This window comes from Stylophora pistillata, chromosome 2 (genome assembly GCF_964205215.1).
Source record: "Stylophora pistillata chromosome 2, jaStyPist1.2, whole genome shotgun sequence".
Taxonomy (NCBI): domain Eukaryota; kingdom Metazoa; phylum Cnidaria; class Anthozoa; order Scleractinia; family Pocilloporidae; genus Stylophora; species Stylophora pistillata.
In genome coordinates, this window is record NC_142520.1 from 47,840,844 (window position 1) to 47,866,247 (window position 25,404).

Below are 25,404 nucleotides of genomic sequence, written 5' to 3' on the forward strand. Positions count from 1 at the left end.
AGGACACATTTGTCAAGAAAAAGCTTCCTAGTATTTGGATTTTACCCTGGTTCCTGTTAGCCAGGGTTAATTTTTTTGCTTCTTAACTTTCCCTTCTACGAAAGCAATCATCACTTTACAATAAAACTATTTGGGTCACGATTCTTGTTGCATTTCATCAGTAATCTTACAGAAAGTTCTTCTAAAATTCAATTCTCAAAATAGATAAATTAATGTAAAATCACCTCTTATCTGCAAGATACATCAATGTCTGCAGATTGTCCCATGCAAAACCCATTTCAAAACTCTCTTATAAATAAGTATACATCATTGATAAAAACCAAATCATTTGTTATTTGTACAACACTTCCTTGAATCCAAGAAATGACCATCTCAACCTATTGCTTTATGTAAATTTAACTTCATTGGCAGTTTGTATCAATGATAACCACTTGTCCGCCAGTGTGTTTAAGTAAACTAGTTAGTTATTAATGTTGGTGGTGCAAATAAAGTTAGATTGCAAGAAGTCCTCACTAAGTGTCACCATGTTATATTCAAGATATAAACTATGTTAGTGATGCTATCACTGTAATCTGTATAAACAATGGAAAAAAGTTCTCCTTTCAATTGCAAAACACTATCCTAAAAAAAGGTCAATATGGTCAAGTTTCAAAACCAAATTCTTCTGTCCAATTTACAAGAAAATGTCTGACAATCAAAAAGGGGAATTTCTAATTAAATTTTAGGAGCTATGGAGTTAGTGAATTTGTTCAACAGTGTTCAAGAAATCACCTTTTGTATCCAAGAAGCAACCATTTCAGCAACTTCTTCTGATGATTCAAGTACAAATGCATGATCAAACTTCCTATCACATAGATAAATTTCTCCTTTAGGAAACCTCTCTTTCACATCCTCATAGTACAGGGGTTTTATTAGAAGCCGGGACCCGGGTACCGGCACCCGTCTACTCTGAGTACAGTACCCGCCTTCACAAAAATGAGGTCATGAGTGGATAAATAAAAGAACAATAAAAAAACTCAGACTAACCGAAACATCTTTCCACAACTCTCCCGCTTTGCTAGCATAAGCTAGTTAACCAGGAATTGCAACTCCGAATTACAATCCTTTTTACATGTAAACTAATATTTCTGTGTCCGGATTAACGAGTGTTTTGTCAAGCAAAGTAATAAATTTCAAAGTTTGATCGCATCGCGTGTCTTCGCGAAACGCATCGCTTACGATATCAAAGTAGATACCAGGACCCCCTCTTGTCAGCTGTTGCATAACATTTGCACGTGACATTTCACACGACTGAAAAGCACATGGTTTTAAAATGGCCGCGACGAATAAAAGATCTTCTCAAGGCGTCCTTGACAATTTTTTTGTCGTTTCAAAGAAGTCAAAAGGTGAGTTCTTAATACTTCACAAGTCATTTCTTCAACATAATAAACTTGCAGTGGTGGATATAAATAAAGTATATTTGCATGTCTAAAGATTCAGTGAACCGCGACGACCTTTCAATATAAACAAATCATCAAAATCGCCCTTCGTTCGCCACCGATTTCGCCGCTTTGTTTACTTCTTTTCGCCCTGGCAGACAATTCAACAGTGCCTTCAGTACAAGAGGCTACTGGAGAGGCAGAAACAAAGTCTTCTAATGAAGCAGTCTCAGATACGTCACAGCGAGTAGAAAAAACTCGTGGGACAAATGTTTCTAAAGCAATAGCAGATGACATTATGTTATTAGAAATGGAGAGATGTGGACTTGCTAACCTGCACAACTACTATGAGTACAAACAAAAAAGCTGCAAAGATTTCTCAAAAGAAGAAGAGGCCAGGGAGAAGAAGCTGAAGAAGAGACGATTTCATCACAGCTGGGTTGAAGAAAGAGAACTAGCCTATGATAACACCACAGGCATTTGGTGGCTTCTTTTCTCAGAAAACCAAGGCATGTTTTGTTTTCTTTGCTGCAAACATAAAACTTTGAACACTCAAAACAATGCTGCAGTATTCAGCACTACACCCAGCACAAGATACAGGAAAGAGGCCATCAGAGAACATTCTTTAACCAAAATGCATGAAGCTGCTGTGGAAGCTGAAATGAATCACAGGGTGTCAATGTTTCATCAACAGTATGAAGAAAAGAAAGCAGTTCGCAATGATGTATTGTACAATGCTTTTGCAGCCTTGTACTGGTTAGCAAAGGAGGCAGTTGCCAATGTTAAGTTTTTCTCTTTGCTAAATCTGTTCCGGGCTGTTGGTCTAGACAAAATGCAGCATTTTAACCACAAATCTCCTGCTGCAGTGAGAGAAATGTTCCTGACAAGTGGAAATGTGGTCAAGAACATGATTATAGAAGAAATAAAAAAAGCAGGTTCTTATGGCCTTCTAATTGACGAAGTAACAGACATTGCTGTCACTGAGCAATTAATCACATTCGTGCAGTTTTGGAACAGCACTTCTGGTGGCACAGAGATTAAGTTTCTTAGTGCTAATGATCTCCTTGTTGGATCTGATTCTGCAAATGCAGAAACCATAACAAGCACTCTTGTAAAGGAGTTAAATCAGTGTAACTTATCAGTTGAAAAGCTCAATGGCCTTTGCACGGATGGAGCATCAGTGATGACGGGAAAAACCAGTGGGGTAGCTACCAGACTCAAAGAGTTAAACAAACACCTTGTCAGCATTCACTGCATCTGCCATAAACTGTCACTTGCTTGCTGTGACACTAATGATGAGATCGCATACATGCAAGAAGTTGAGAGATGGCTTTTCCAGGCCTGGAAATTTTTTGAAAATTTCCCCAAACGACTTGCAGCATATCTAAAGACCCAACTTTCTGTGAAAAAGCTGCAAGAGCCTTCTAAAGAGGCTAAAGATAAGTGTGTCCGTCGACTTGCTAAAGCTACTCGCACAAGGTGGCTCTCTCTGGGCAAGGCTGTAGAGGGTGTACATAAGGATTACATACCCCTCATGCTTACACTAAGGCAACTTGACCAGAAAGATGCCCAAGCATCAGGTCTTCTTGGAAAAATGTACAAAGTGAAATTCATTGGGGTGGTAACAGTTATGCATCACGTTCTTCCTGTTCTCAACAAACTCAGCTGCACCTTCCAAGAAGGAAAGATTTCCTTCTCCCATATAAAGCCAGCAATTCAGAAGTGTATTGACGATCTTGACAAGATTGTCCAGACGGGAGTTCCAGTCACTGAGTTTCTTAGAGATCTATCACCTGGAGGCAGACTGGAACAAGCTGATCTCATTGCTTCTGATGGAGATGAGCTGTTTCTCAGCAATTTCCTGGTGAAATATGTCAATTCACTGAAAAAAAGCTTAAACAGCAGATTTCCCACCCTTCCTCTCCTGTCTGCTTTTAGCATATTCGACCCTGCACTAGTTCCAGAAAGGGGCCAGCCGGGATTTAGGGATTATGGCAGTGTATCAGTGAAACTCTTGGCTGAGCAGTTCTTTGATGAAGACAGCGACAAAAGGCAGCTGATGGATGAGTGGCAGGTATTCAAGTACGACTTGGCAAAATGGAAGAATGAGCTGCCTGAGGAAGTAAGAAAGCCCCCTGGTGGGAGCAAACCTACAGTCACTTCAACTGACTGGTGCCTCCAGAAGCTAATGTTCATGAAGGACCTGGTTCCATTTAATCTTCCACTGGTTGCAAAGGTGGCAGAGGCAGTGATTTCTCTTCCAGTCTCAAATGGATGGCCAGAAAGGGGTGCCAGTTCTTTAAAACTGATGAAGACAAGGCTTCGGAGTAGGATGAAGAATGACATGCTCAACGCCCTACTACACATTCTCATTAATGGTCCAAAAGTGGGAAGTAAGGAATTTGAAGAAGTGATTGATGCTTCTGTTAGAGCTTGGTTAGCTGCAAAACCACGGCGAAAGTGTCCTCCAAAGTTTGTCAGCACACCAGTGGTTGCCAGCGCCGGTGATATAAGTGAGAACTTTGTAACTGTGCAGGATGCTGGTGTACAGACGGAGGGTGACGCGGAGGGTGTCACGCCAAGTCACCCTTCAATTGCAGAGGAAGTTGATGCAACCTCCAAAGCACTTGAGCTACCTGCAGATGACGGTGATGATTCAGATTATGGCTCTGATTTCGATGACTTTTAGTTTAGTTGTTTCACCTAACACTGTTTATTTGTAAACAAAGTAAACAATATAAGCCAATGAGTTAGATTTAATATAATTATTCATGTTATGGATTTAGTGAATTCCCTGAGTCTGCGAACAGTTGCAGTAGTGTTTTAATGAGGTCAAAATGCTTGTCAATTTAGTAAATTGTGAACAGTTACAGTAGTGTTTTAATGAAAGAACAATGTTTGTCAATTTAGTAAATTCTCTGAGGCTGTGAACAGTTGCAATATTGTCTTTCATATAGTCACTTTGTGCTAGTGGGTAAAACCTCCTTAAATTATTCACAATTTGTGTTTGCAAAATGAGGATGTAGAATAATAAATTTCCACCTCAGAATGCTGGAAAATGCATTTCCGAGAGTCTTATTTTAAAAATTTTCCGGGGGAGCATGCCCCCGGACCCCCCTAGCGGCTCAGGCCTTCGGCCCTCGTGTCGGTGGGGGTGCCCGCTTACTCTAACACAAGAACCCTCCTACTTCAAAAGTTAATGAAACCCCTGATAGTAAGAGACTGGGACCCATTTATCAGTTGTTCCATAGTAGAAGATCAATTTCTCCAAATTTGTTTCAATTACCTATCAAAGCACGCACAAATTTATCATAAGAAGAAAAGAATGCAAAGAATATAACATATACTAACAGTTGGCAAACAGCTATCATCAATCCTTTTCATGCCCGTGGCACATAGGGCCTTCACAGAGCTTTTCCACTTTGAAATAGTTAATTCACTCTGCTTCTGGTTTCTGTAATAATTCTTTTTTTTAAGGGAGAAGGTTATCAACCCTCTGCCCAACCCCCACCCTGGAGGGCCAGTGGGATCACTCTTCATCTGGCCCCTACCCTTCGACCTGTTTGGCATAGGTGTCCCTGCCAGGAGTGCAAGACTCCAGCCAACATAGCTCTAGGGGTCACTGGAGAACGCAAGCCACCCCACCACAACAAGGTGGCAATCCCAATCGAGGCAGGCAAGCAGCTATGGTCGCAACTTAACCCTTTCACTGCCAAGATCTCATTAGCAATTCTCCTTACTGTCTGCTATACAGTTCTTATGATGTCAGTTTGGAGAATTTGGTATTGGATCGACTGATAATCCCCTGATTTTCTCTTTTCCTTTTGTCTGTTTGATATTGCATTGACAATAAAAGGAGAAACTCTGTTTTGGTCACTCATGAGATACTCCAAAATGGATACTCCAAAATCAGGTTTCTGAGTCAGGATTGGAACCTATCATTACTTTTTGGTAAATAAGGATATGAAAAATAATAATAGGTTCCAGTCCTTACTCCGAAACATGATTTTAGAGTATCCTTATAAGAAATGACCACGCAGCTATTGGGCAACTATTCAAAGGAAAGTATCTGTGAACAGTATTTGAAAATGTCATACTGACCTTTTATACCCGTACATTAGTATGCATATTCTCCATACTGTTCTCTATACACATTTCCTAAGGTGCTTACAAGAAGAATTTGTTTAACAACCAAGAGCTGCTTTAATTGATGATCATTTGCTTTATTCTCCTACCTTATTGTTTTATTCAGGGGCGATGTCGTGAGGAGAATTTCAATGTTAATCACTCTTATGGATAAAAGAGTTTGCTTCATTTTGTGTACTACCCATACCGCCTCCCAGTTAGCTCAATGGATAGAGCGCTGGACTGTTGTGCGGAGATGTTTTCATTTCTACGGACAAACGTTTTTCCCTTACAAATCCTTATATTACTTATTAAAATCCAATCTACACACGTTACAGTTTGGGACAATTTTACAGGACACATTTGTCAAGAAAAAGCTTCCTAGTATTTGGATTTTACCCTGGTTCCTATTAGCCAGGGTTAATTTTTTTACTTCTTAACTTTCCCTTCTAAGAAAGCAATCATCACTTTACAATAAAACTATTTGTGTCACGATTCTTGCTGCATTTCATTAGTAATCTTACAGAAAGTTCTTCTAAAATTCAGTTCTCAAAATAGATAAATTAATGTAAAATCACCTCTTATCAGCAAGATACATCAATGTCAGCAGATTGTCCCATGCAAAAGAAAAGGGACAAAAAGGAAGAAGAACTATGGAAGTAGCACAGACTCCGACGAGGCAGGGTGGTCTTCTCAGGGATGGGGAGGTTGGGGCTGGTCCTCAGACGAGGAATATGTGAGTAATAGATGTGCGCATGAGCGAGACGTGAACTAGGCCAATTGCTAGTTCTATCACGTGATTTCTAAGCCTCTATTTCAAAATGAGAGTAAGTGCAGGCTGTTCTGTACGTTCTCCCTTTATCCTTATATAAATAGAACTCAAGTTTACGAGAAATGTTTTGCACCTGGCCTCGTTTTGAGAGTGAGGGTATTGAGGCCCTGCGCACTTAAGGGATTTTCAAAAAGGTTTCTCAGTTTATAGAATCCCCTCAGACACATATGATTTATACATGCAGTTCGTTCACGGAGAACAATTAACTCCCAGAACCCCGTATGGGGCACTAAATGCGGCATATGTCCCTATACACCGCATATCTGCTAGAACTTACGTTATTATGGTTGTAGAATGAGACTGGCAAGCGAAAGTATTGCTCGCCTCAACTCAAAGAATAGGCACCAAAATATATTTCATTCAACAGCGGGCATTTATTGAAATTTCGACTCGAATGTAAACTCGAATCAAACTGCTATAAGCCTGGAGAACATTGATCTTTCATGTGTTTCTTACAGACGAAGACGTGTTGACATCACCGGACCGCAAAGTACAAAGGTTTCAAGACAAGAAACGTAAATCTGTAACCATAATGTAATCGTGCGCTGGCAGACTTGGAAGAAAGGAAAGAGAATAGATTTTAACGGGGGTGAGCTGTAATTAGGAAAAGCGCTTTTAATTAATAACATCTATAATGTACAACAAAGATGAATAATCTTCCACGAAAATTAAGAAAGTACTTTAACATGATACATGATCAGTTGTGTTACAACGATGAATTAGAGTAACACTTGCAAGCCCAGAAGCGATTAGTGCCTAATTTCTTATTGAAATATCAATGCATCGACGAAAGAGGAATGATGAGAAAACAAAAGGAAATATGAAAGATTGGTACTGAGTTTCAACCCAGTCTTCGCGCGGACAACAAGGACTTGTAGGGTGAGAATTTCCTTACCGGGGCAGAAGTCATTTCAATCAGGAGCAACAAATCATAAATGCAATTCAATTTATCATATTATTTTTTGTAAAGTTTGTTCAAACTGACTTATGTTTACGCGGATGGGCGCCCAGTATTTTGCAGTTTCTTGCTTAGCGCTTTTGCAGTAGATTTGATTGGCGCAAATTTGCCAATTTTGCGAAGACTCCCTCGTCAACTTAAATACCATAATTTAAAATATATCAAGCTGAAAACAAAATTTCTCAGCAAGAAATAACATGGTCCGAAAAGCTTGCGCTAAACTAGAATTTCACATCAGTTTGATTCAACAGCTTAAAAATTTGGCTAATTTTAACGATGTTTAAAAACCTTGGAAAATATAAAGCAAATCCTCAGCCATACAGCAGGCTTGTCTTGCACAAAATTCAAAACTACATTTTGTTGACTGAAGCTGCAGCTGGTCATATTCGGCCAAAGGAAGGATGTTTTCTGAACTTTTGTTTCTTTCATTTACCCACATGCATTCTACACTATCACTTTTAATTTTTTCCTTACTTGGTATCCCTGTGAGCTGAACTGAACCGCACTGAAGAAGTACCCCAGGTACCCCAGGTCATGAAAAGTATTTCTCTTAGGAAACATCCTCACATAGAATAAGTAAAAAAAGAAAAGAAGTTAAACAGTCTGGTTGCCGGCTTTCATAAGTGTAATACATCACAATAAGATTCAAAGTGGACACTTATGGAACCGTTTTAAATAGCCATTTTAAAGGATATTACAAGTAGAGGAAAACAGTTTGTCTTTCAAAAGATATCGAGAACTTGCTTCCAAACTGTCAATTGTAGATGACATTTCCTCTTAGCTCGGAACAACATAAGTAATATTTATACTTTTCTTAATTGTCTCTTTAGCGCCTCTGTGGCAACATTTAATAAAGATTGTCTATGCACTGTTCGGGTTTTTAATCTAAACTCGATTAAAAATTCTGGAACAGTTTTTATTTCGTATGGCAGAAACTTATCTTAGTTATATACACCTTTAAACATTTGCATTTACGCAATTTTTTTTTCAAATTTCGCTCGAGTTTAAATTCGCATTTCAGTATGAACTGTTTCACTCTGGAAATCGAGTCGAGAGATGTAGCATAATTTTACTGTTGAATTTTTACTAAAAGTGAGATAAATATTACAAAACATACAAAAAAAAAAAAAACTAGAATGCATTTTTAAAAGTCGCAGGGGTTTCGGTGAAATTTAGTCGTGAATTTGTTTCAGAAATAGTTCTTAATTTACATAACAAAATCGGCAAGGTGTTAAAAAGCGAATGGTCCAGAATTTCATTGGTGAAATGTGTTAAAAAAGGGCTGGTTGATTGAAAATTCACAGAGTATGGGGTACACTGAAACCCGATTTAAAACTGCGAATTAATGACTAGTGACAATAGAAATTCAAACCGAGAGAACATAAGGAATTCCCTCCATTATGTTCTCTTGTTCAAACTAATTTTAACTTTATATGGGGAACTGAGGAAATGCTTTCATATCAGACCCGTTTGACAAGACCGCTTTTTCGCATTAAATTTGGTGCGAGTTTCAATTTACTCAGGCATATTACCTTAAATATTTCGGTCTCTTTCAGTCCCCTACTTCGATCGGTTTAAGAAAAAATTTGGAAAATAGCACCGTTTTCAAATAGTTTGCCGTAAAATCGCTTCAAGGCTGCATTTGATATCGAAGCTATCGGCCTACTCTTTTGCGTCAAGTCATCTGTTTATCTCTATTATCTTCAAGTCGCAATCTCTTCTTTTTGTCCGAAATCTAATCGTTTTCATATTTCAGCCTTAAAAAAGAGCTTTGTTCTCTTTTAATAGTCGAAATGAAAGCCCTTAATAAGCCAAGCGCTGTGGTCTTCAGTCGGAGGAAGTTGGAATTGGAGGTTGATCAAGACGATGAACACTTCTACGGCATAAAGGATTGTAAGCCTGCTTTATGAACTGCTTAACTTAATCTTTAACCTAAGTAAATTAGACAATGTAAAACTGATTAAATGATAGTTAAAATGGGTAACTGCTTGTTGTTACATTTTTGTTGCGTGCCATTTATCGTACTCGGGAGTCTGTTTTCATATATGCTTTGTTAGCGGACATTTGTTGGTCATTCGTACACGTAACAAGGTCCTGATTACCTAAACAGTTTGAGGAATTGAGTTGAGTATTCCCGAACCGGGAGAGCTGGGAATTTTTTACTTCTGATTGATTGAGTCTCACGGCAGGCTTTCCTGAAGCGCTTCGCGAAACGCATTTTTATCAGCTTCATTTGATGAACATGACCTGGGCGGAGAAAACTTTGAAATTCTCCCCAGGAAAAGATCTAAAGGACTTGACACCACTGCCGAAAGTAAACGACAACTTTAAGTCTTTAAGTCCAAAACCGCTTGAAATGATTCCATTGATTCTCCTCTCGTAAAATAAAATATTAAAGAGTTAAATTAATTCAAAACATTGTCCATACTTCACAAAATACAAACCCATTCCTGTTGAACAAGAACATTTCAGGATTCCCCTTTGAGTGCAACTTGAGAATTACATAAAACAAACCGGCTCTCAATTTTAATAAGAGAGAAAGGCTTAGGGTAAATAAACGATTTGCGCAAACAGCAAGTTTTCCATTTTAATGCAATGTTTTCTTAAAAGCATCCCGTAGCATCGATTTCAAAGATTTAAGAGCCTAACCTACCTTTATAAATACTTAATACATGTAGCAAAACGAACAAGAATAAATTTGACATTAAAAGTTATCCGCATAATATATTCCATGTAATAACAACCTAATTCAATATTTATATGGTGCGCTTTAGCCTCAAAAACTTATTTAAAGGTTTGCTTCCTTCGTCGATGTAACCAAAGTGGCGCCAATATCCTCGCTCAATTTGCACATGAGTCAAATTGAGCTTAGCATAAAAGTTCATCCAAGAAAAACTGAAGGGTGTTTTAAAGTTTAAGTAAAGAAACCTTTGCTCGATAAACAAACTAAACGTAAGGGTTGTCGTTTAAGTGTCGCATTTCTATAATACTGTAGACAAAAAAGGCTCCGGAGTTTGCTTATATACAGTGGATAATATTCTCTTTGCATGAATTGCGTTGCGCTTCTTAAAAATCTTCTTAAAGCCCTCCCAGTAATTTGAACTACGAAAGGCGTAGAGTACTGGGTTTAGACATGAACTAGAAGTGACGAGAAATTCAAACACTCGCAATAACATAGAAAGGGTTTCTTCATCGGCAACTAGTTTGTTTCGATCTTGTAAAGCGATATACAAAATGAAAATACCATATGGCAAATAACAGATATAGAAGGCTGCAGTAACGCCAATTAATAACTTAGCTAGCTTTTTTTTCGTCTGGTGATCACTGCTTCCTGAAGGCGCGCTCGAACAAATGGTGTTCTTGAAAAACAGTCCCCGAATTATTTGAGAATAACAATACGCAAGAATGACAAAGGGTACACATCCCAAGAATATAACAGTGCAAACCACATGAACCCTCAGAGAAGAGGCGATCTGTAAGCTAAAAGGGCACACACACCGGCCATATCTCTCATTGTACTTGTTCGGAGAAAAGTCTGGAAGGCTTATTAAGATCGCGGCAATCCAGACAAAAGCGATAACGTATTTAACACGTTCCCTCGTAAGGCGTAATTCTGACTGCATTGGTTTCATTAGCGCATGATACCTTTCCGTAGCAAGAATTGTAAGTGTGAGGACCGAACTAGCGATCGCGACACTTATAATTGCATTGCCTGTGAAAATTTTGCAAATGTAGTCACCAGCGGTCCCTTTGGGATGAATCGGGTAAAAGGCGAAGCTGTAAGTCCTGGGACACCACAACAGCGTGAATACATCGCTAACAGCCAAGTTTACGAGGAGAAAATTTGTAGTTGTATGCATGGATCTTGTCCGGTACACCACAGTGATGACTAAACAGTTTCCAATGAGTCCAATAAACAAGACGAAACCATAGAGTACAGCAAAGACAATATCCACAATTTCGACGGAATACTTTTTGAAGTCAGAAATTGGAACCACGGCAGTTTCGTTGATTGACATGTTGCTGCCTTAAAAATGGGTTACTTCGTGAGGTTTGTTCCGGGAAATTGGTGACTGACCTCGCTCGCTGTAGCATAAAATTTTCTTCTGCCAAAAGTTAAAATCGATTCAGGATGAAATTAGATTAAACATGACAGCTCCCGGAGACGCATATTGACTTCATTATGGTTCCGCGACAGCTGTGTTTGGAGCGGAGGCCAATTCAAACAATTCTTTCCTTTGCAAGAGAACAATGCTTTATATAATAGGAATACTTATAGAGATTCCCGCTCCCATTTCACCGCCACGTGACGCACCCCTTCAACCCGAGCTCAGAAGAGTAACTTTCCCTACTGATCAACACTCATCCCAAACAATGTTAGATGGGAGAAATTGGTGTTACTTCACTTAGAATTGCACCTGCCTTCTGCATAACGCGCCATCTTGATAGGGAGAGTTTTAATTGTTGTCTTTCTCACACAAAATGCTAGTAAATGAAATAAAAATTAGTTTCGCACTATGCCCGTCTAGTTTTTTTATTAACTTTTTTCTTTTTTTTTTTTTTTTAGAGAATTTCAGATTGAAACTCTTCAACAGGAAATCTTTTATTTTCTGCACTTTTTGTGCAATTTTGGAATTACTCTCAACCCAAACTTACAGTAAGAACAATATAGACTCAGGATGCAACGTTCAACATTAATGTGATGTCGTTCAGTTACTTAAATCCTTTAAAAAGCTTTAAACAAACCTCCCGTGAGGACACTCAAATTCAGTTTTTACGGAACACGGAATGAAATTGGTTATTTGAAAATACTAGCGACTTAGTTTTGTTTTGAATCCTCTGGTATTTAATTCTGAGTGAATTATAAAAGGAGAATGGCAAAACTTCCGGTAACTCTTAAAAGAAAGGGGAGAAAAGCATTAAAAAATATCGGAAATTTTTCTATCTGTTAAAACACTCAAATATATTTAGTTTATCAGAGAGCGAAATATTAGATGCTTTTCTTTTGGAAAAAAATATAGCCACCCATAAATTTGATCAATTTTGCATGAAATAACACTCAAAGTGATAAACAAAGACGAAATGAAGGAGACATTTTTGCATGAGAAAGGCAAAAACTTATGCGCTAAAGATGAAAAAAGGACAGTTTCAAACGAATGCGAAATATTCCATCTGTAAAGACGCTCTTGGGCTAGTTTTGTTTCTTTGAAAATAAACCGATATAAATATAAAAGAAAAATAAAGATGAATATGACCGATAGCAGGCATCACTGTGCGAAAGTTATAGTACAAGTTATCAATTTAGAATAACATAAAGAAGTGCAAATGGAAATAGGAAGCAAATAAGAAGCAAAAGCACAGTCCAGACGCAAAAAAAGACAAAATCTTCCAAAAGGTCGCGGCAAACTCTTCACTCTGTAGTTCGCACGCAAAATTCCACCTGCTATAAGAAAACAAAGCTGTTATAACCAAACTTCTTTCACCCGAGTCACTTTAAATTTCCAACCATAGCAACGCAATAACCTGATAAAAAGTGACGCAGGTTTGAAATTAAAGAATCAAAATTACCTAAAAGTTACCCTAAGTTTCCAATTGCTCTTCTTTAAATATGTCATATTTGAAAGCGTGGCATGTATTGTGCATGGCTCTTTGAAGATCTCCTCACAAATTCCCAACGAAGGTTTAATTAGAGACATAGCGCTTCCTCATTATACAGAACAAACATTCGTCAAGGATAAAATAATGATTAGCAAAAAAAGCGCTTTTGACTTGACTATACACAAAAACACCGCCGGAGAGACTCTTAAAACAGAAATCAAATATGGAAATATTCGTAGTCACCTATTTTCTACACAGAAAAAACAAATGGTTTTCTTCTTTTAGGAAACTTTTACTGTTGTAACAATAGAAATTACATTTTGGCCTAATTGTTTCCAAACACGCAACTAGCACATCACGACAAAATTAGGGCAAGTTTATCTTAGACAACGGTGCTTTTAGATCTTAAATTGTTTTTATTTTTTCTGGTCATTACACTTATTAAAATGGATTGCTGCGGTACTTCTTGAAAAGCGCGCTACGGAAGGATTGTTTTAATGCTGACAATGATCCTATTGCGTCACAGGTAACCCATTCAAGCAGATTGCGTAAGTACCTCTGTGAGCCTTCAGCTCTGAGATGGCTGATATTGCGCAACAGATTTAGGATTGTTTTAATGCTGACAATGATCCTATTAGATACAATGATATATATGAAGTTCATATATTTTGAACTGCGGTATTAGATACGTATGATGCACGATCTTCGCAGTAGATAGCGCTATTTAAGCAATAGCGAAAATCAGACCTGAAAAAAACCAGGCCTGTACGGGATTCGAACCACTGACCTCTGCGATACTAGTGCAGCGCTCTACCAATTGATCTAACAAGCCAACTGGGAGCAGGCCGTTAAGTTGATTCGTAATAAACCCGTGAAAGTGATAAATCAGATACAATGAAATATATGAATCAACTTGACGGCCTGCTACCCGTTGGCTTGTTAGCTCAATTGGTAGAGTGCTGCACTAGTATCGCAGAGGTCAGTGGTTCGAATCCCGTACAGGCCTGATTTTTTTCAGGTCTGATTTTCGCTATTGCTTAAATAGCGCTATCTACTGCGAGGATCGTGCATCATACATAATGATCCTATTGCGTCTCAGGTAACCCATTTAAGCAGATTGCGTAAGTACCTCTGCGAGCCCTCAGCTCTGAGATGGTTGATATTGCGCAACAGATTTAGAATAGTAAAACCGTTGCATTCAGATACGAAAAAAGGAGGGGATGGAAAAAAAAGCGACTGAAAAGCGAGTGAAAAACCACATGACAAAGATACTACAATTGAAGTGAAGCGAGTCTTTTTTTCAGAGCTGAGTTTTCGACATGTTTTCATTTCTACGAACAAACGTTTTTCCCTTACAAATCCTTATATTTCTTATTAAAATTCAATCTACACACGTTACAGTTTGGGACAATTTTACAGGACACATTTGTCAAGAAAAAGCTTCCTAGTATTTGGATTTTACCCTGGCTCCTGTTAGCCAGGGTTAATTTTTTTGCTTCTTAACTTTCCCTTCTACGAAAGCAATCATCACTTTACAATAAAACTATTTGGGTCACGATTCTTGTTGCATTTCATCAGTAATCTTACAGAAAGTTCTATTAAAATTCAATTCTCAAAATAGATAAATTAATGTAAAATCACCTCTTATCTGCAAGATACATCAATGTCTGCAGATTGTCCCATGCAAAACCCATTTCAAAACTCTCTCATAAATAAGTATACATCATTGATAAAAACCAAATCATTTGTTATTTGTACAACACTTCCTTGAATCCAAGAAATGACCATCTCAACCTATTGCTTTATGTAAATTTAACTTCATTGGCAGTTTGTATCAATGATAACCACTTGTCCGCCAGTGTGTTTAAGTAAACTAGTTAGTTATTAATGTTGGTGGTGCAAATAAAGTTAGTTTGCAAGAAGTCCTCACAAAGTGTCACCATGTTATGTTCAAGATATAAACTATGTTAGTGATGCTATCACTGTAATCTGTATAAACAATGGAAAAAAGTTCTCCTTTCAATTGCAAAACACTATCCCAAAAAAAGGTCAATATGGTCAAGTTTCAAAACCAAATTCTTCTGTCCAATTTACAAGAAAATGTCTGACAATCAAAAAGGGGAATTTCTAATTAAATTTTAGGAGCTATGGAGTTAGACTTAAGTGAATTTGTTGAACAGTGTTCAAGAAATCACCTTTTGTATCCAAGAAGCAACCATTTCAGCAACTTCTTCTGATGATTCAAGTACAAATGCATGATCAAACTTCCTATCACATAGATAAATTTCTCCTTTAGGAAACCTCTCTTTCACGTCCTCATAGTAAGAGACTGGGACCCATTTATCAGTTGTTCCATAGTAGAAGATCAATTTCTCCAAATTTGTTTCAATTACCTATCAAAGCACACACAAATTTATCATAATAAGAAAAGAATGCAAAGAATATAACATATGCTAACAGTTGGCAAACAGCTATCATCAATCCTTTTCATGCCCGTGGCACATAGGGCCTTCACAGAGCTTTTCCACTTTGAAATAGTTAATTCACTCTGCTTCTGGTTTCTGTAACAATTCTTTTTTTACAGGAGAAGGTTATCAACCCTCTGCCCAACCCCCAACCTGGAGGGCCAGTGGGATCACTCTTCATCTGGCCCCTACCCTTCGACCTGTTTCGTATGGGTGTCCCTGCCAGGAGTGCAAGACTCCAGCCAACATAGCTCTAGGGGTCACTGGGGAATGCAAGCCACCCCACCACGACAAGGTGGCAATCCCAATCGAGGCAGGCAAGCAGCTATGGTCGCAACTTAACCCTTTCACTGCCAAGGTCTCATTAGCAATTCTCCTTACTGTCTGCTATACAGTTCGTATGATGTTAGTTTGGAGAATTTGGTATTGGATCGACTGATAATCCCCTGATTTTCTTTTTTCCTTTTGTCTGTTTGATACTGCATTGACAATAAAAGGAGAAACTCTGTTTTGGTCACTCATGAGATACTCCAAAATGGATACTCCAAAATCAGGTTTCTGAGTCAGGATTGGAACCTATCATTACTTTTTGGTGAATAAGGATATGAAAAATTATAATAGGTTCCAGTCCTTACTCAGAAACATGATTTTAGAGTATCCTTATAAGAAATGACCATGCAGCTATTGGGCAACTATTCAAAGGAAAGTATCTCTGAACAGTATTTGAAAATGTCATACTGACCTTTAATACCCGTACATTAGTATGCATATTCTCCATACTGTTCTCTATACACATTTCCTAAGGTGCTTACAAGAAGAATTTGTTTAACAACCAAGAGCTGCTTTAATTGATGATCATTTGCTTTATTCTCCTACCTTATTGTTTTATTCAGGGGTGATGTCGTGAGGAGAATTTCAATGTTAATCACTCTTATGGATAAAAGAGTTTGCTTCATTTTGTGTACTACCCGTACCGCCTCCCAGTTAGCTCAATGGATAGAGCACTGGACTTTTGTGCGGGAGGTCGAGGGTTCGAGCGCCGGCCGGACAAACACTCAGGGTCTTAAAATAATTGAGAAGAATTTGCTACCTTTCTATAACATTGAGATATGGTTAGATTTTCTAGTCTTCTCGGATAGGGAGGAATAAATGGAGGTCGTGTCTCCTGCAGGGTTAGGGGCAGGAGACGTTAATTTCCCACGCACAAGATTACTGTGTGATGGATGTCCTCCCCCGGGGTGGGATGGGTGGGTTTACTGGGCCGGCAGTAATTGGCGCAAGCTGTTGCGGTGTCCCTACCGGTTGGCAAAGCTATTAAATTAAATTAAATTAATTAATTAAATTACCCACCTTGTCATCACGGTGAACTACATCTGTCATTTCCTCCTGTGCCATGCTAGAGGAGCAATCCATTGGTTGATAGGTAAGGAATTTTATCACAGTATCAACAGCAGTTGGCATCAGTTGCTTTCTGTCACTAAACCACCATTGAATACACCATTTCTTCACAGATTGAGGTAAGAGTGAAAATGCGGCAGCTGCCCATATTCCTGTCCACCTAAAATATAATGAGGGCGTTACAAATCTGCCATTTGGGGATACTGCCATCCGTTCCACTGTTGGGAACAAGAGAATAGCTTTGGAGATATCCGTCAATCTTTGGCAATCTTTTAGTAGATTAAGTATAACATAAGCTCCAATTGAATGTCCAATAAGTATTATTTTAGAATGTGGTGCAATATGCTCCTCCAAGAAAATCTTTTTCTGCAGGGTTTGTTCCTTTAGACTCAGTGGAAATCTGCTTGATTCAGCAGCATAGCTTTGTTTGGCAGAGCAGTTTGTTCTTGGACTTGCTGGATAGCAATCTATAGGAGAATGGCCTGAAAAAGAGAAAGCCTGATTAAATTGAGATATGACTTGTTTACTAAGCCTTTTTTGTTTGTGTATTTTCTGTCAGGGATAAAGCAGCATTATGATGGATTGCAAACAGGACACTTAAGGTCAGTTTTTTACACGAGGTCTAACCTAATCAGTGGGTCTTGGGATTTCTCTGTAAGAAGGCTGATTTGATTAAATAAATGTCCTTCCACTGTTAGCTTTCAGCCCTCTTGACACTATTTACAAAAACAGATGTTCAGATAAAAGGTCCAGCTAAACTGAGGATTCTTTAACATAAAAATTTGCTAAACAACAGCTAAACTTTGTTTAAATGACTGCCCCTTAAGGTCAAGAAGTCCACAATGGACACCTGGCAGGGTCATAGTGATGTGTTCGTGTTCCTGGGAAAAACACTTTACTCTCACCTCCACCCTCCCACCCAGGAAAACTGTAAGGGAATACTGATGAGTAGTTACAAGAAGACTAAGGGGGAGGGGGTCATTGCTCACTTGCCTTTGACAAGAACACTGTCCTGGGGATAGAGCAATAATCCATGTCACTTTGTGCAAATAAATCCAAAATGAGTTTTGGTGATGTAAGTCACTAGACTTGTGTTTAGACTTAATTAACAGTTTCTCCCTCACTGAAGGTACTCTAAGTCCAAGAGAATGAGAGAGTCAACTCCAACCATTGAATTGTAATATATTTCCACAAAAACACGACACTGTTCACTGTTAAGTTTTGAAATACTGCTGAATTTAAACTTAAACAACTGGAATGATCGATCTCGATTTTGCGCGTGATAACTGTGCGTGATAGTTCATAATTTTCGACCTTGCCCTTATCACGCGAAAGTCTCATTAACCACAAAAAGCATCTGTGTAATCGGACGTGCTCAAGTTTTAAACGATGTAAAAAAAATTCACGTTTGGGGAAAAACAACACCTAAATAATGCAATTTATTGAAGGCCGAGGTGTTAACCTACCGGCATGAGAAACACCAAACACCGGCAATTGCCCCTGAAGCGCCTCAAACAATGACGTAATAAAGTCATCATAGAACTCTATCAATCCAGGATTTCCAGGAATCACCACAACCACATACTTGTGAATTTTCCTCTGTGGTAAGATTTTCGATAAAACCGTTCGCACACCATCCAAAGTGATGACTTCTTTGATGAGTTTAGCCGGGACATAACCATTGGCGGCCGCCATTCTAGCGGCCTTTTCCCTGCGGAGAAAGTCTGGGTTAGAGTGTCTACCGCTGGTTAAGCGCAGCCACATGTTGCATAATATGGCGGACTTCTAGTGAGCATTAAGCCGACTATTAAGCCATGTTAGTTTTCAAGGCCTTTTAAACTTTCGTTATCCTTGTTTTTATGGTACTGCTTAGTCACATTACAAATTTAATCTTCTGAGAAGGTAACGAAAATCATCTTAAGCATTTTTTGTCTTAATTACAGGTGATGTCGGTCGTGAAATTTAACGTCTTCAAATAATCTAGCGCTTGCGAGTTCAGGATGTACTCAGTTGGTAGGAAATTGATTTTCGCATCTACCGGAACGTTCAGGCGTTTATTGCTATCCAAGAATGTATTTAACCCAAATACCTTCCAGGTAATGGTAATCCTCGTTTATTTGAATACTGAAATACTATTTGTGTTAAAACGGTCTGTTACATAACACAGTTCCTACACCACTAGTACTGTACAAGTCCGTGCACTCGAGCCGTTGTCACAAGAAACATCAGCGTTAAACTATTATTATTATGATTATCACTTTATCAGGTACATTATTATGGAAAATTTTTCAGGATAAAATGGAGATTTTGACTCTTAAGCCTGCTTGAATCCTTGCGTCATAGTTCAGACTGTTTTTTCACTTCATTTTCGTCAATGCCCTTTAAAACAATGATAATATCAATACAGTTTATGTTCCTGGACATATATAAATATGTTCTGGACCTTTCTCAGGGCCCATTATAAAACTTGCCTAATGGCTCTGGCGAAATTGACTCTAAGAAGGGCCTGAAACTTATTTATTATTGAAAAATTTAAGTTTGTTATGTTCTTTCCGAGTGTAGGTTCCACTGAGCTGCTTGGCATGCAGACAGGTGCAGATGTTGGATGATGGACCTGAAGTCAAGAACACTGCAATCAGATTCATACTGAAAAATGCTAGTGTTTACAGTATCAGATTCCAGTCATCTGCTCCGGTAAAAACTCATTTAGTGTTTTTTTAAACAATCAGAAGATGTACATATTTAGCATGTCAAAAAAATTGATTCCAGTACAAATGAAGCTGTATTTTTGTGGCTGTAGCAAATAGTTCTGTTGATTTGTATTTAACCCACCACCAACAATTTCCATTCCGTTTCCATTCTAAGGGACTGTTTATTATAATCCTAATTTCTCAGGCTGACAATCAACCCCTCACACCCCAAGATCAGTATGCATATTCTCCATACTCTTCTTAATACATTTTATAATGTGATGACAAGGAGAATTAATTTTACTTAACAATCCAGAGCTTTTTTAGTTGGTGATCATTTTCGATATTCTCATGACCTTAATTAATATGTGATTCAGGAGTGATATTGTGAAGAGAATTTAGATGCTAGTCACTCTTAAGGCTTTAAGAGTTGAAAAGGTACTGGTAACATATTCACTGAATCAAAATATGGTGTCCAATTTAAATTACCATAGACCACTTTCATAAATGGCCGCTGTATAAATATTCTTTTGTTTAAATTTAAATTAGCCCTACTGGCCTTGCTTGAGATAATGTATTCTTTTGAGTTTTGTACTGGAGAACAAGGCCAGTAGGGCTAATTTAAATTTAAACAAAAGAATATTAATCCGGCAGCCATTTATGAAAGTGGTCTATTGTTTTGGACTTACTAGCCTCGTCTTCATGGAGAAAACACAAAAGGATTATCACATATGTGAGAGGCTAGTATATCCAGAACAATGGCAATTCAAATTGGATGCCATATTTCGATTCGGTGTATGGTTGATCTTAATCTCCTTTCTGATTGTAAAATGGTAATTAATTTATTTCACTGCACAGCTGTGCTCTAGCAGTGCCCAGTGGCCCGTAGCAGGCCCTTACTTTTGCTCCTGACTGACTCAGGAATCTTTAGTTAGTTTTTTCAGAAAAAGCATATGCCAGGCACCCTGGATTTCACAGTTTCAGAGCACTGGGCTCCCTTCAATTTTTCTTTGAGCACAGCCTTGGACTCCATATCCCCTCTTTTCATTCCTTGTTCTACTAATATTAATGAAATATGATTTTCTGGCAATTTTGATTTAAGGGTTCAGAAGGCACTGTTGGTGCAATGGAAAATAAAGTAGAAAATGGTGGAACTTGGATTGATAAAACCATCAAGGTTTTGAAAGTGGTGGCTGCACCCTTAGTGAAGAAAACAGTAAGTCACAGTTAATTCAGTAAATATATTTAATTTTGTCTCTTAGATCAAAAACTTTCAATTAGGAAGGGGGGTGTCAATATAGGCCATTTTCAATATATTAAAATTCAAATATGGTTTTGAGTCACTATGCTAGTAAAATGGTGTGCTTAAGAACTCAACACAATGACTCAGGCCAAGAGCAGTGCATCTGGGATACAGCATTTAGTAGATGCTCTACTTTCAATGTGCACTGTTAAAACCCTCTTTTCATTTTGTTTTTTAAGTAATTTCCTTGTGATTTCAGGTTTTAGTGGGCGGTGCGAGGAACATGTATGAGTGTTGTGTGGAAGGAATGAATTTTGAGGAGTTCTTTGAAGGTGAGTCCTGACTTAACAAACTAGCTCAACTAAAATAACAACTGATTTTAAATGGTTGACTCAGTTTCATTATGGCTATCCATAAAGTGTATTTCAGGTTTACAGTAGTTTTTATTTTGGCCAGGTTTGTTCATAGATATGTGCACTTAAAATATGCATGTTACTTTTCTAGTTGTTTTTCTAGATTTCCAATTTCTTTCTAGATTTGATTTTTAATATATAGTCTTGGCGTAGCCAAACAGAAAATTTTGCAAGATATCAGAGATATAATGGTGAGGAGATTGTTTACATTTGAATCTTATTTTTCTTTGACAGCCCTTGAATTACCTGACACCCTACAATCATGGTTTCTTGTACTTCACCTTCACATTTGGTAAGTTTCTGTCAGTTTTTACTAAGTCATGTATAATTAGGTACATGATAGATCCCTGCAATAAGTGTTGTCGCAATGGAGCACCAGCAAAACATTTTTGCCCCAGTTGTCTCAATGGATAAAGTAGAGTAGATAAAGATCAAGAAGGAGGAATGTCCAAGCTTGAAGTGTTAGGTCATAAATATTTTTGTGTTGGCAGATTGGATACTAGTCTCACCACAATTAAGAACAATGACTGTTAAAAAATAGTAAGCTCTGTGACTGATAGAGTACAAGGACTTCCTCTGCAAAATAGTTTGCCAGATTTTGGATGACGTGTAAAGTAGAGATTATGTCTGGAAAGTTGTTGATTTTTTTTTTTCTACTCAGTATCTCACATTGTGGAAATAGCTTAAAATATTTCAGAAGAAGGATTGAAAATTTTTCACCACATGAAAATGAGATCAAACTTTGTGTTGTGACTAAAAGTTGATTGGATCCACAAGATAGTCTGTTTAACTTAATTGTTTGTCTGCCTCTGAATTGACATGGTGTTCTCTTTGAATTGTATTTTTTAAGGATGTGTTTGGTGCGACTCAAAGCTGAGGGTAAAGATGGCAGATATATGTACAAGACACTTGTCAGAATGATGTGGCTTGATGTAGAGGAAAGAATTGATAACCTGGGGGTGAGCATGTGTTACTGTACAGATGATTACTTTTACATACCAGGAATTATTGAGAGTTAATTTAAGGTTTGACTGTTAAACTCCAAAAAGAAGTTGTTGAAAATGATGTAAGGATTGTTCTACTTCTGTGAGCTTCAAGCAGTTTGGTTATGGTATTTTGCATGGCCTAGTGCCCTGAAAAATGCATTGAAACACCTGAAATGTTAAAAATCACTCTTACATCAGTGGCAGATCCAGAACTTGAGCTAAGGTGGGGGTTTGTTTATGTGTGTTCACCTGCTGGTTTTTCTTCCCTCTGTGTTAATTTTTTTACCCGAAATAAGGAGGGGGGACTGGGCCCCCTGTGCCTCTCCCCAAGACATGCCACTGCACATGTATGTGCAATGCAAGAGGGATGATGTATGTTAATCAGTTTTGATGTTGAAGTGTGAATAGAGAAAATTAATAATGAGATTGTTATTAATAATTGTTACCTATCACAGACCATTGATTCAGTTCAGAAGCGAGATACCCTGCAAGTGCTTCAGCAACAGTTCAATGGGTTATCAATTGGATATGATGAGGTATGATAACAAGATTGCACCATTACTGAGTAACATTGGTTGTGCAGGAGCTTTTGAGTTTCCTTTATGATTGGTGAAAAAATTTTCAGATTCAGAGAAAGGGGAAGGAAAGGAGGAGAGTCCTGCATTTGGGATCTTCCTGGAGTTTTTGAGCATGACAGAGTGTTTTGCAATTGGTTCTTTAATTTCATTTTTGTACTGCTATGGAGCCTAAGTACTTGTAGGAGGGGTGGGGTTCCCAAATAAAAGTGGTATGTCACAGATTATATTTATTTAAAAGGTATACTTATTGTTACTTTTTTCAGCCTTGGTAATTTTTGTTCACACTCAATTTCTTTATAGGGTTTGCTGTGTGATGATAGAGTCCTGGCCACAGTTCTATGGAGGTTAGTGTCACTTTTTCTGTTGTGTATCTGTCCTCTTTGGTTTTTAGAAAAATAGTGACTGATGGGAAGGTGTGGCTCCAACCAACTTTTAGCTTTGAGGATGATCAGGGATTTAAATTCTCTCTCTCTCTCTCTCTCTCTCTCTCTCTCTCTCTCTCTCTCTCTCTCTCTCTCTCTCTCTCTCTCTCTCTCTCTCTCTCTCTCTCTCTCTCTCTCTCTCTCTCTCTCTCAAAAAAAAAGCAACTCAAATTGAATTATTTCTCACGAGAAAAGTCAGTTCCTCAAACAAGAGGAAACGCAAAGTGAAATTTTTTAAGTATTGTAGTTGGTGAACAGGCTCTTCTTGGTGCTGTGGTAATCACAGTGAAGCTATGTGAGTTGAACTGGCACAGGGCCTGGCCCAAAAAGTGAGAGCCTGCAAGGACAACATAGAATGACCAGCATCAAATTTCTCCTTACAATAATTATAACTCCTGAATCAATTGTTAAGGTCATGAGAATAAAAGAAAAGATCACCAACTGAAGAAGTTCATGATTATTATACAAAATTCTCCCTGGCAGGACCTCAGAAAATGTATAGAGAACAGTATGGAGAATATGCATACTGATGTCAGTGTTAAGGGTTAACTCTGTACATGACTTCCAGCAATAGTTGTTGCAAAAGTCACCAATGACATTGCTAGTGGAGGCTTACCTCACCAAATTACTAGGAGAATGATTGAAAAAAAAAACTGATCAACCCCTATGTTTGATCTACAGAAACCTGTTTCAGAACAAAAATCACCAATGACGTTGCTAGTGGAGGCTTACCTCACCAAATTACTAGGAGAATGATTGAAAAAAACTGACCAACCTCTATGTTTGATTTACAGAAACCTGTTTCAGAACAAAAATCACCAATGACATTGCCAGTGGAGGCTTACCTCACCAAATTACTAGGAGAATGATTGAAAAAAACTGGCCAACCCCTATGTTTGATTTACAGAAACCTGTTTCAGAACAAAAATCACCAATGACATTGCCAGTGGAGGCTTACCTCACCAAATTACTAGGAGAATGATTGAAAAAAACTGGCCAACCCCTATGTTTGATTTACAGAAACCTGTTTCAGAACAAAAATCACCAATGACATTGCCAGTGGAGGCTTACCTCACCAAATTACTAGGAGAATGATTGAAAAAAACTGACCAACCCCTATGTTTGATCTACAGAAACCTGTTTCAGAACAAAAATCGCACAGATGCGGAGCAGCTTGGTCGGCTGGTTGAGTATGTAAGAAAGAACATTCAACACTTGGACAGCCTCCCCACGGAACATGTGCTACAGGACGGAAGAATCACATGGCTTCCTTTAAATGAGCAGCTTGATGAAGAAAACAAGAAGGATAATGATTGACTTTGACAAAATGATTGAAATTCAGATTTGCTGGCAGTGGACTGAATTTTAACCAATGACTTTCAATTTATGTTTTGTAAAACTGATCCTTTTTGACTTGTCTCTCATTTCGAATTTAAAAAGCCTTATTTATAGCAGCGAGTTTTGCTCAAAGAATTGTCGTTGTTATTTCCTTCTTCACTCTCATGCTTAAAAAATAATTGTCGAAGCCAAGGAAGAGCGATGCTATTTAGTTAAGTTCACAATCTTGCCTCAGGCAATTAAAATTTGTCAAGTGATGTTCAGATACTGAGAGAATATTGACCGGCAAAAGAGCATTTTGATTGGTTGATTTTAGTTATTGGCCCTCTGACTACCCGAGTCGTGTAATAAAGTGAGATATTCGTGACAACGTAATGAGCTGTAAAAAAGAAAGAAAAAAAAAGGATTGCTTAACTGGGAAAAAGATTTATTACACTTTTGATTTCTGTTGTTTAAGATGAAGTACAGAAAGTTTCAAAGGGATTGTACTGAGAACAACTCTTTCTTCTGTGGTTTTTATCTTCTCCTGGATAATGAGTTAAAGTTTGCTTAATTATTTCCTCTTTCGCATAAACTATTTATCTTTTTGCTGTAACTTTAAATTTAAAATTTAAGTGGCGTGTATTTAATTTGGGAAGACTTCTGTACATAAAAGCATTGTTAATAAAAGTAATTGTTTTCATAACCAACAAATCTTGTGTCTTCTAATTTAGAATTCGTTTCAGTTTCTCTCGTCTCATGGCAGTAGACGCAAAGTTTTCGGAAAATGCCTGGTACTCAGGCTCCTCTGTGTAATTAGAGTGGAAAATGATCCGAGTTGCGTTTATTTCCGGTGCTACCTTCCAAACCTCAGAATAAAATGAGATGCGGCTGGACCTGGCTACCCTTTATCTGTGCAAGAGACAATTCACTTGTTCATATTGAATATTTATTGGATCCT

The 25,404-nt window shown here is 38.0% G+C and overlaps 4 protein-coding genes and 1 long non-coding RNA gene across 6 annotated transcripts; 2 read left to right on the forward strand and 3 right to left on the reverse strand.

Moving 5' to 3' along the window:
* Nucleotides 1-906: 906 nt before the first annotated feature.
* Nucleotides 907-4,481, forward strand: LOC148739972 (zinc finger protein 862-like). Its single transcript, XM_088747976.1, has one exon. It carries the CDS (start codon nucleotides 1,717-1,719, stop codon nucleotides 4,105-4,107), a length of 2,391 nt encoding a protein of 796 aa, XP_088604102.1. The 5' UTR covers nucleotides 907-1,716; the 3' UTR covers nucleotides 4,108-4,481.
* Nucleotides 4,482-6,239: 1,758 nt separating this feature from the next.
* Nucleotides 6,240-8,160, reverse strand: LOC148739973 (uncharacterized). Its single transcript, XR_015996396.1, has 2 exons — nucleotides 7,808-8,160; nucleotides 6,240-6,928 (listed from the first exon to the last, which is right to left on the reverse strand). It is a non-coding gene; the product is annotated as an uncharacterized LOC148739973 (long non-coding RNA).
* A 1,746-nt stretch (nucleotides 8,161-9,906) lies between these two features.
* On the reverse strand, nucleotides 9,907-11,576 carry LOC148739974 (galanin receptor 2a-like). The gene has a single exon (XM_088747993.1). The coding sequence runs from the start codon at nucleotides 11,350-11,352 to the stop codon at nucleotides 10,315-10,317; it is 1,038 nt and encodes a 345-aa protein (XP_088604119.1). The 5' UTR covers nucleotides 11,353-11,576; the 3' UTR covers nucleotides 9,907-10,314.
* A 297-nt stretch (nucleotides 11,577-11,873) lies between these two features.
* Nucleotides 11,874-18,489, reverse strand: LOC148739975 (lipid droplet-associated hydrolase-like). The gene is made up of 3 exons (XM_088747995.1): nucleotides 18,261-18,489; nucleotides 16,747-17,276; nucleotides 11,874-15,324 (listed from the first exon to the last, which is right to left on the reverse strand). The coding sequence occupies exons 1-3, from the start codon at nucleotides 18,487-18,489 to the stop codon at nucleotides 15,115-15,117; spliced, it is 969 nt and encodes a 322-aa protein (XP_088604121.1). The 3' UTR covers nucleotides 11,874-15,114.
* On the forward strand, nucleotides 18,479-25,157 carry LOC111343904 (ubiquinol-cytochrome-c reductase complex assembly factor 1). Of its 2 annotated transcripts, none has more exons than XM_022951104.2 (10): nucleotides 18,479-18,610; nucleotides 18,738-18,890; nucleotides 19,357-19,488; nucleotides 20,587-20,700; nucleotides 20,987-21,059; nucleotides 21,375-21,432; nucleotides 21,991-22,099; nucleotides 22,582-22,662; nucleotides 23,005-23,048; nucleotides 24,260-25,157. In XM_022951104.2, exons 2-10 carry the CDS (start codon nucleotides 18,795-18,797, stop codon nucleotides 24,441-24,443), a joined length of 891 nt encoding a protein of 296 aa, XP_022806839.2. In that variant the 5' UTR covers nucleotides 18,479-18,610; nucleotides 18,738-18,794; the 3' UTR covers nucleotides 24,444-25,157. The 2 variants fall into 2 exon arrangements, with proteins under 2 accessions (XP_022806839.2, XP_088604122.1); XM_088747996.1 differs by lacking the exon at nucleotides 24,260-25,157 and adding an exon at nucleotides 23,808-23,853 and having other exon boundaries at nucleotides 18,481-18,610.
* The last annotated feature ends 247 nt before the right edge of the window (nucleotides 25,158-25,404 follow it).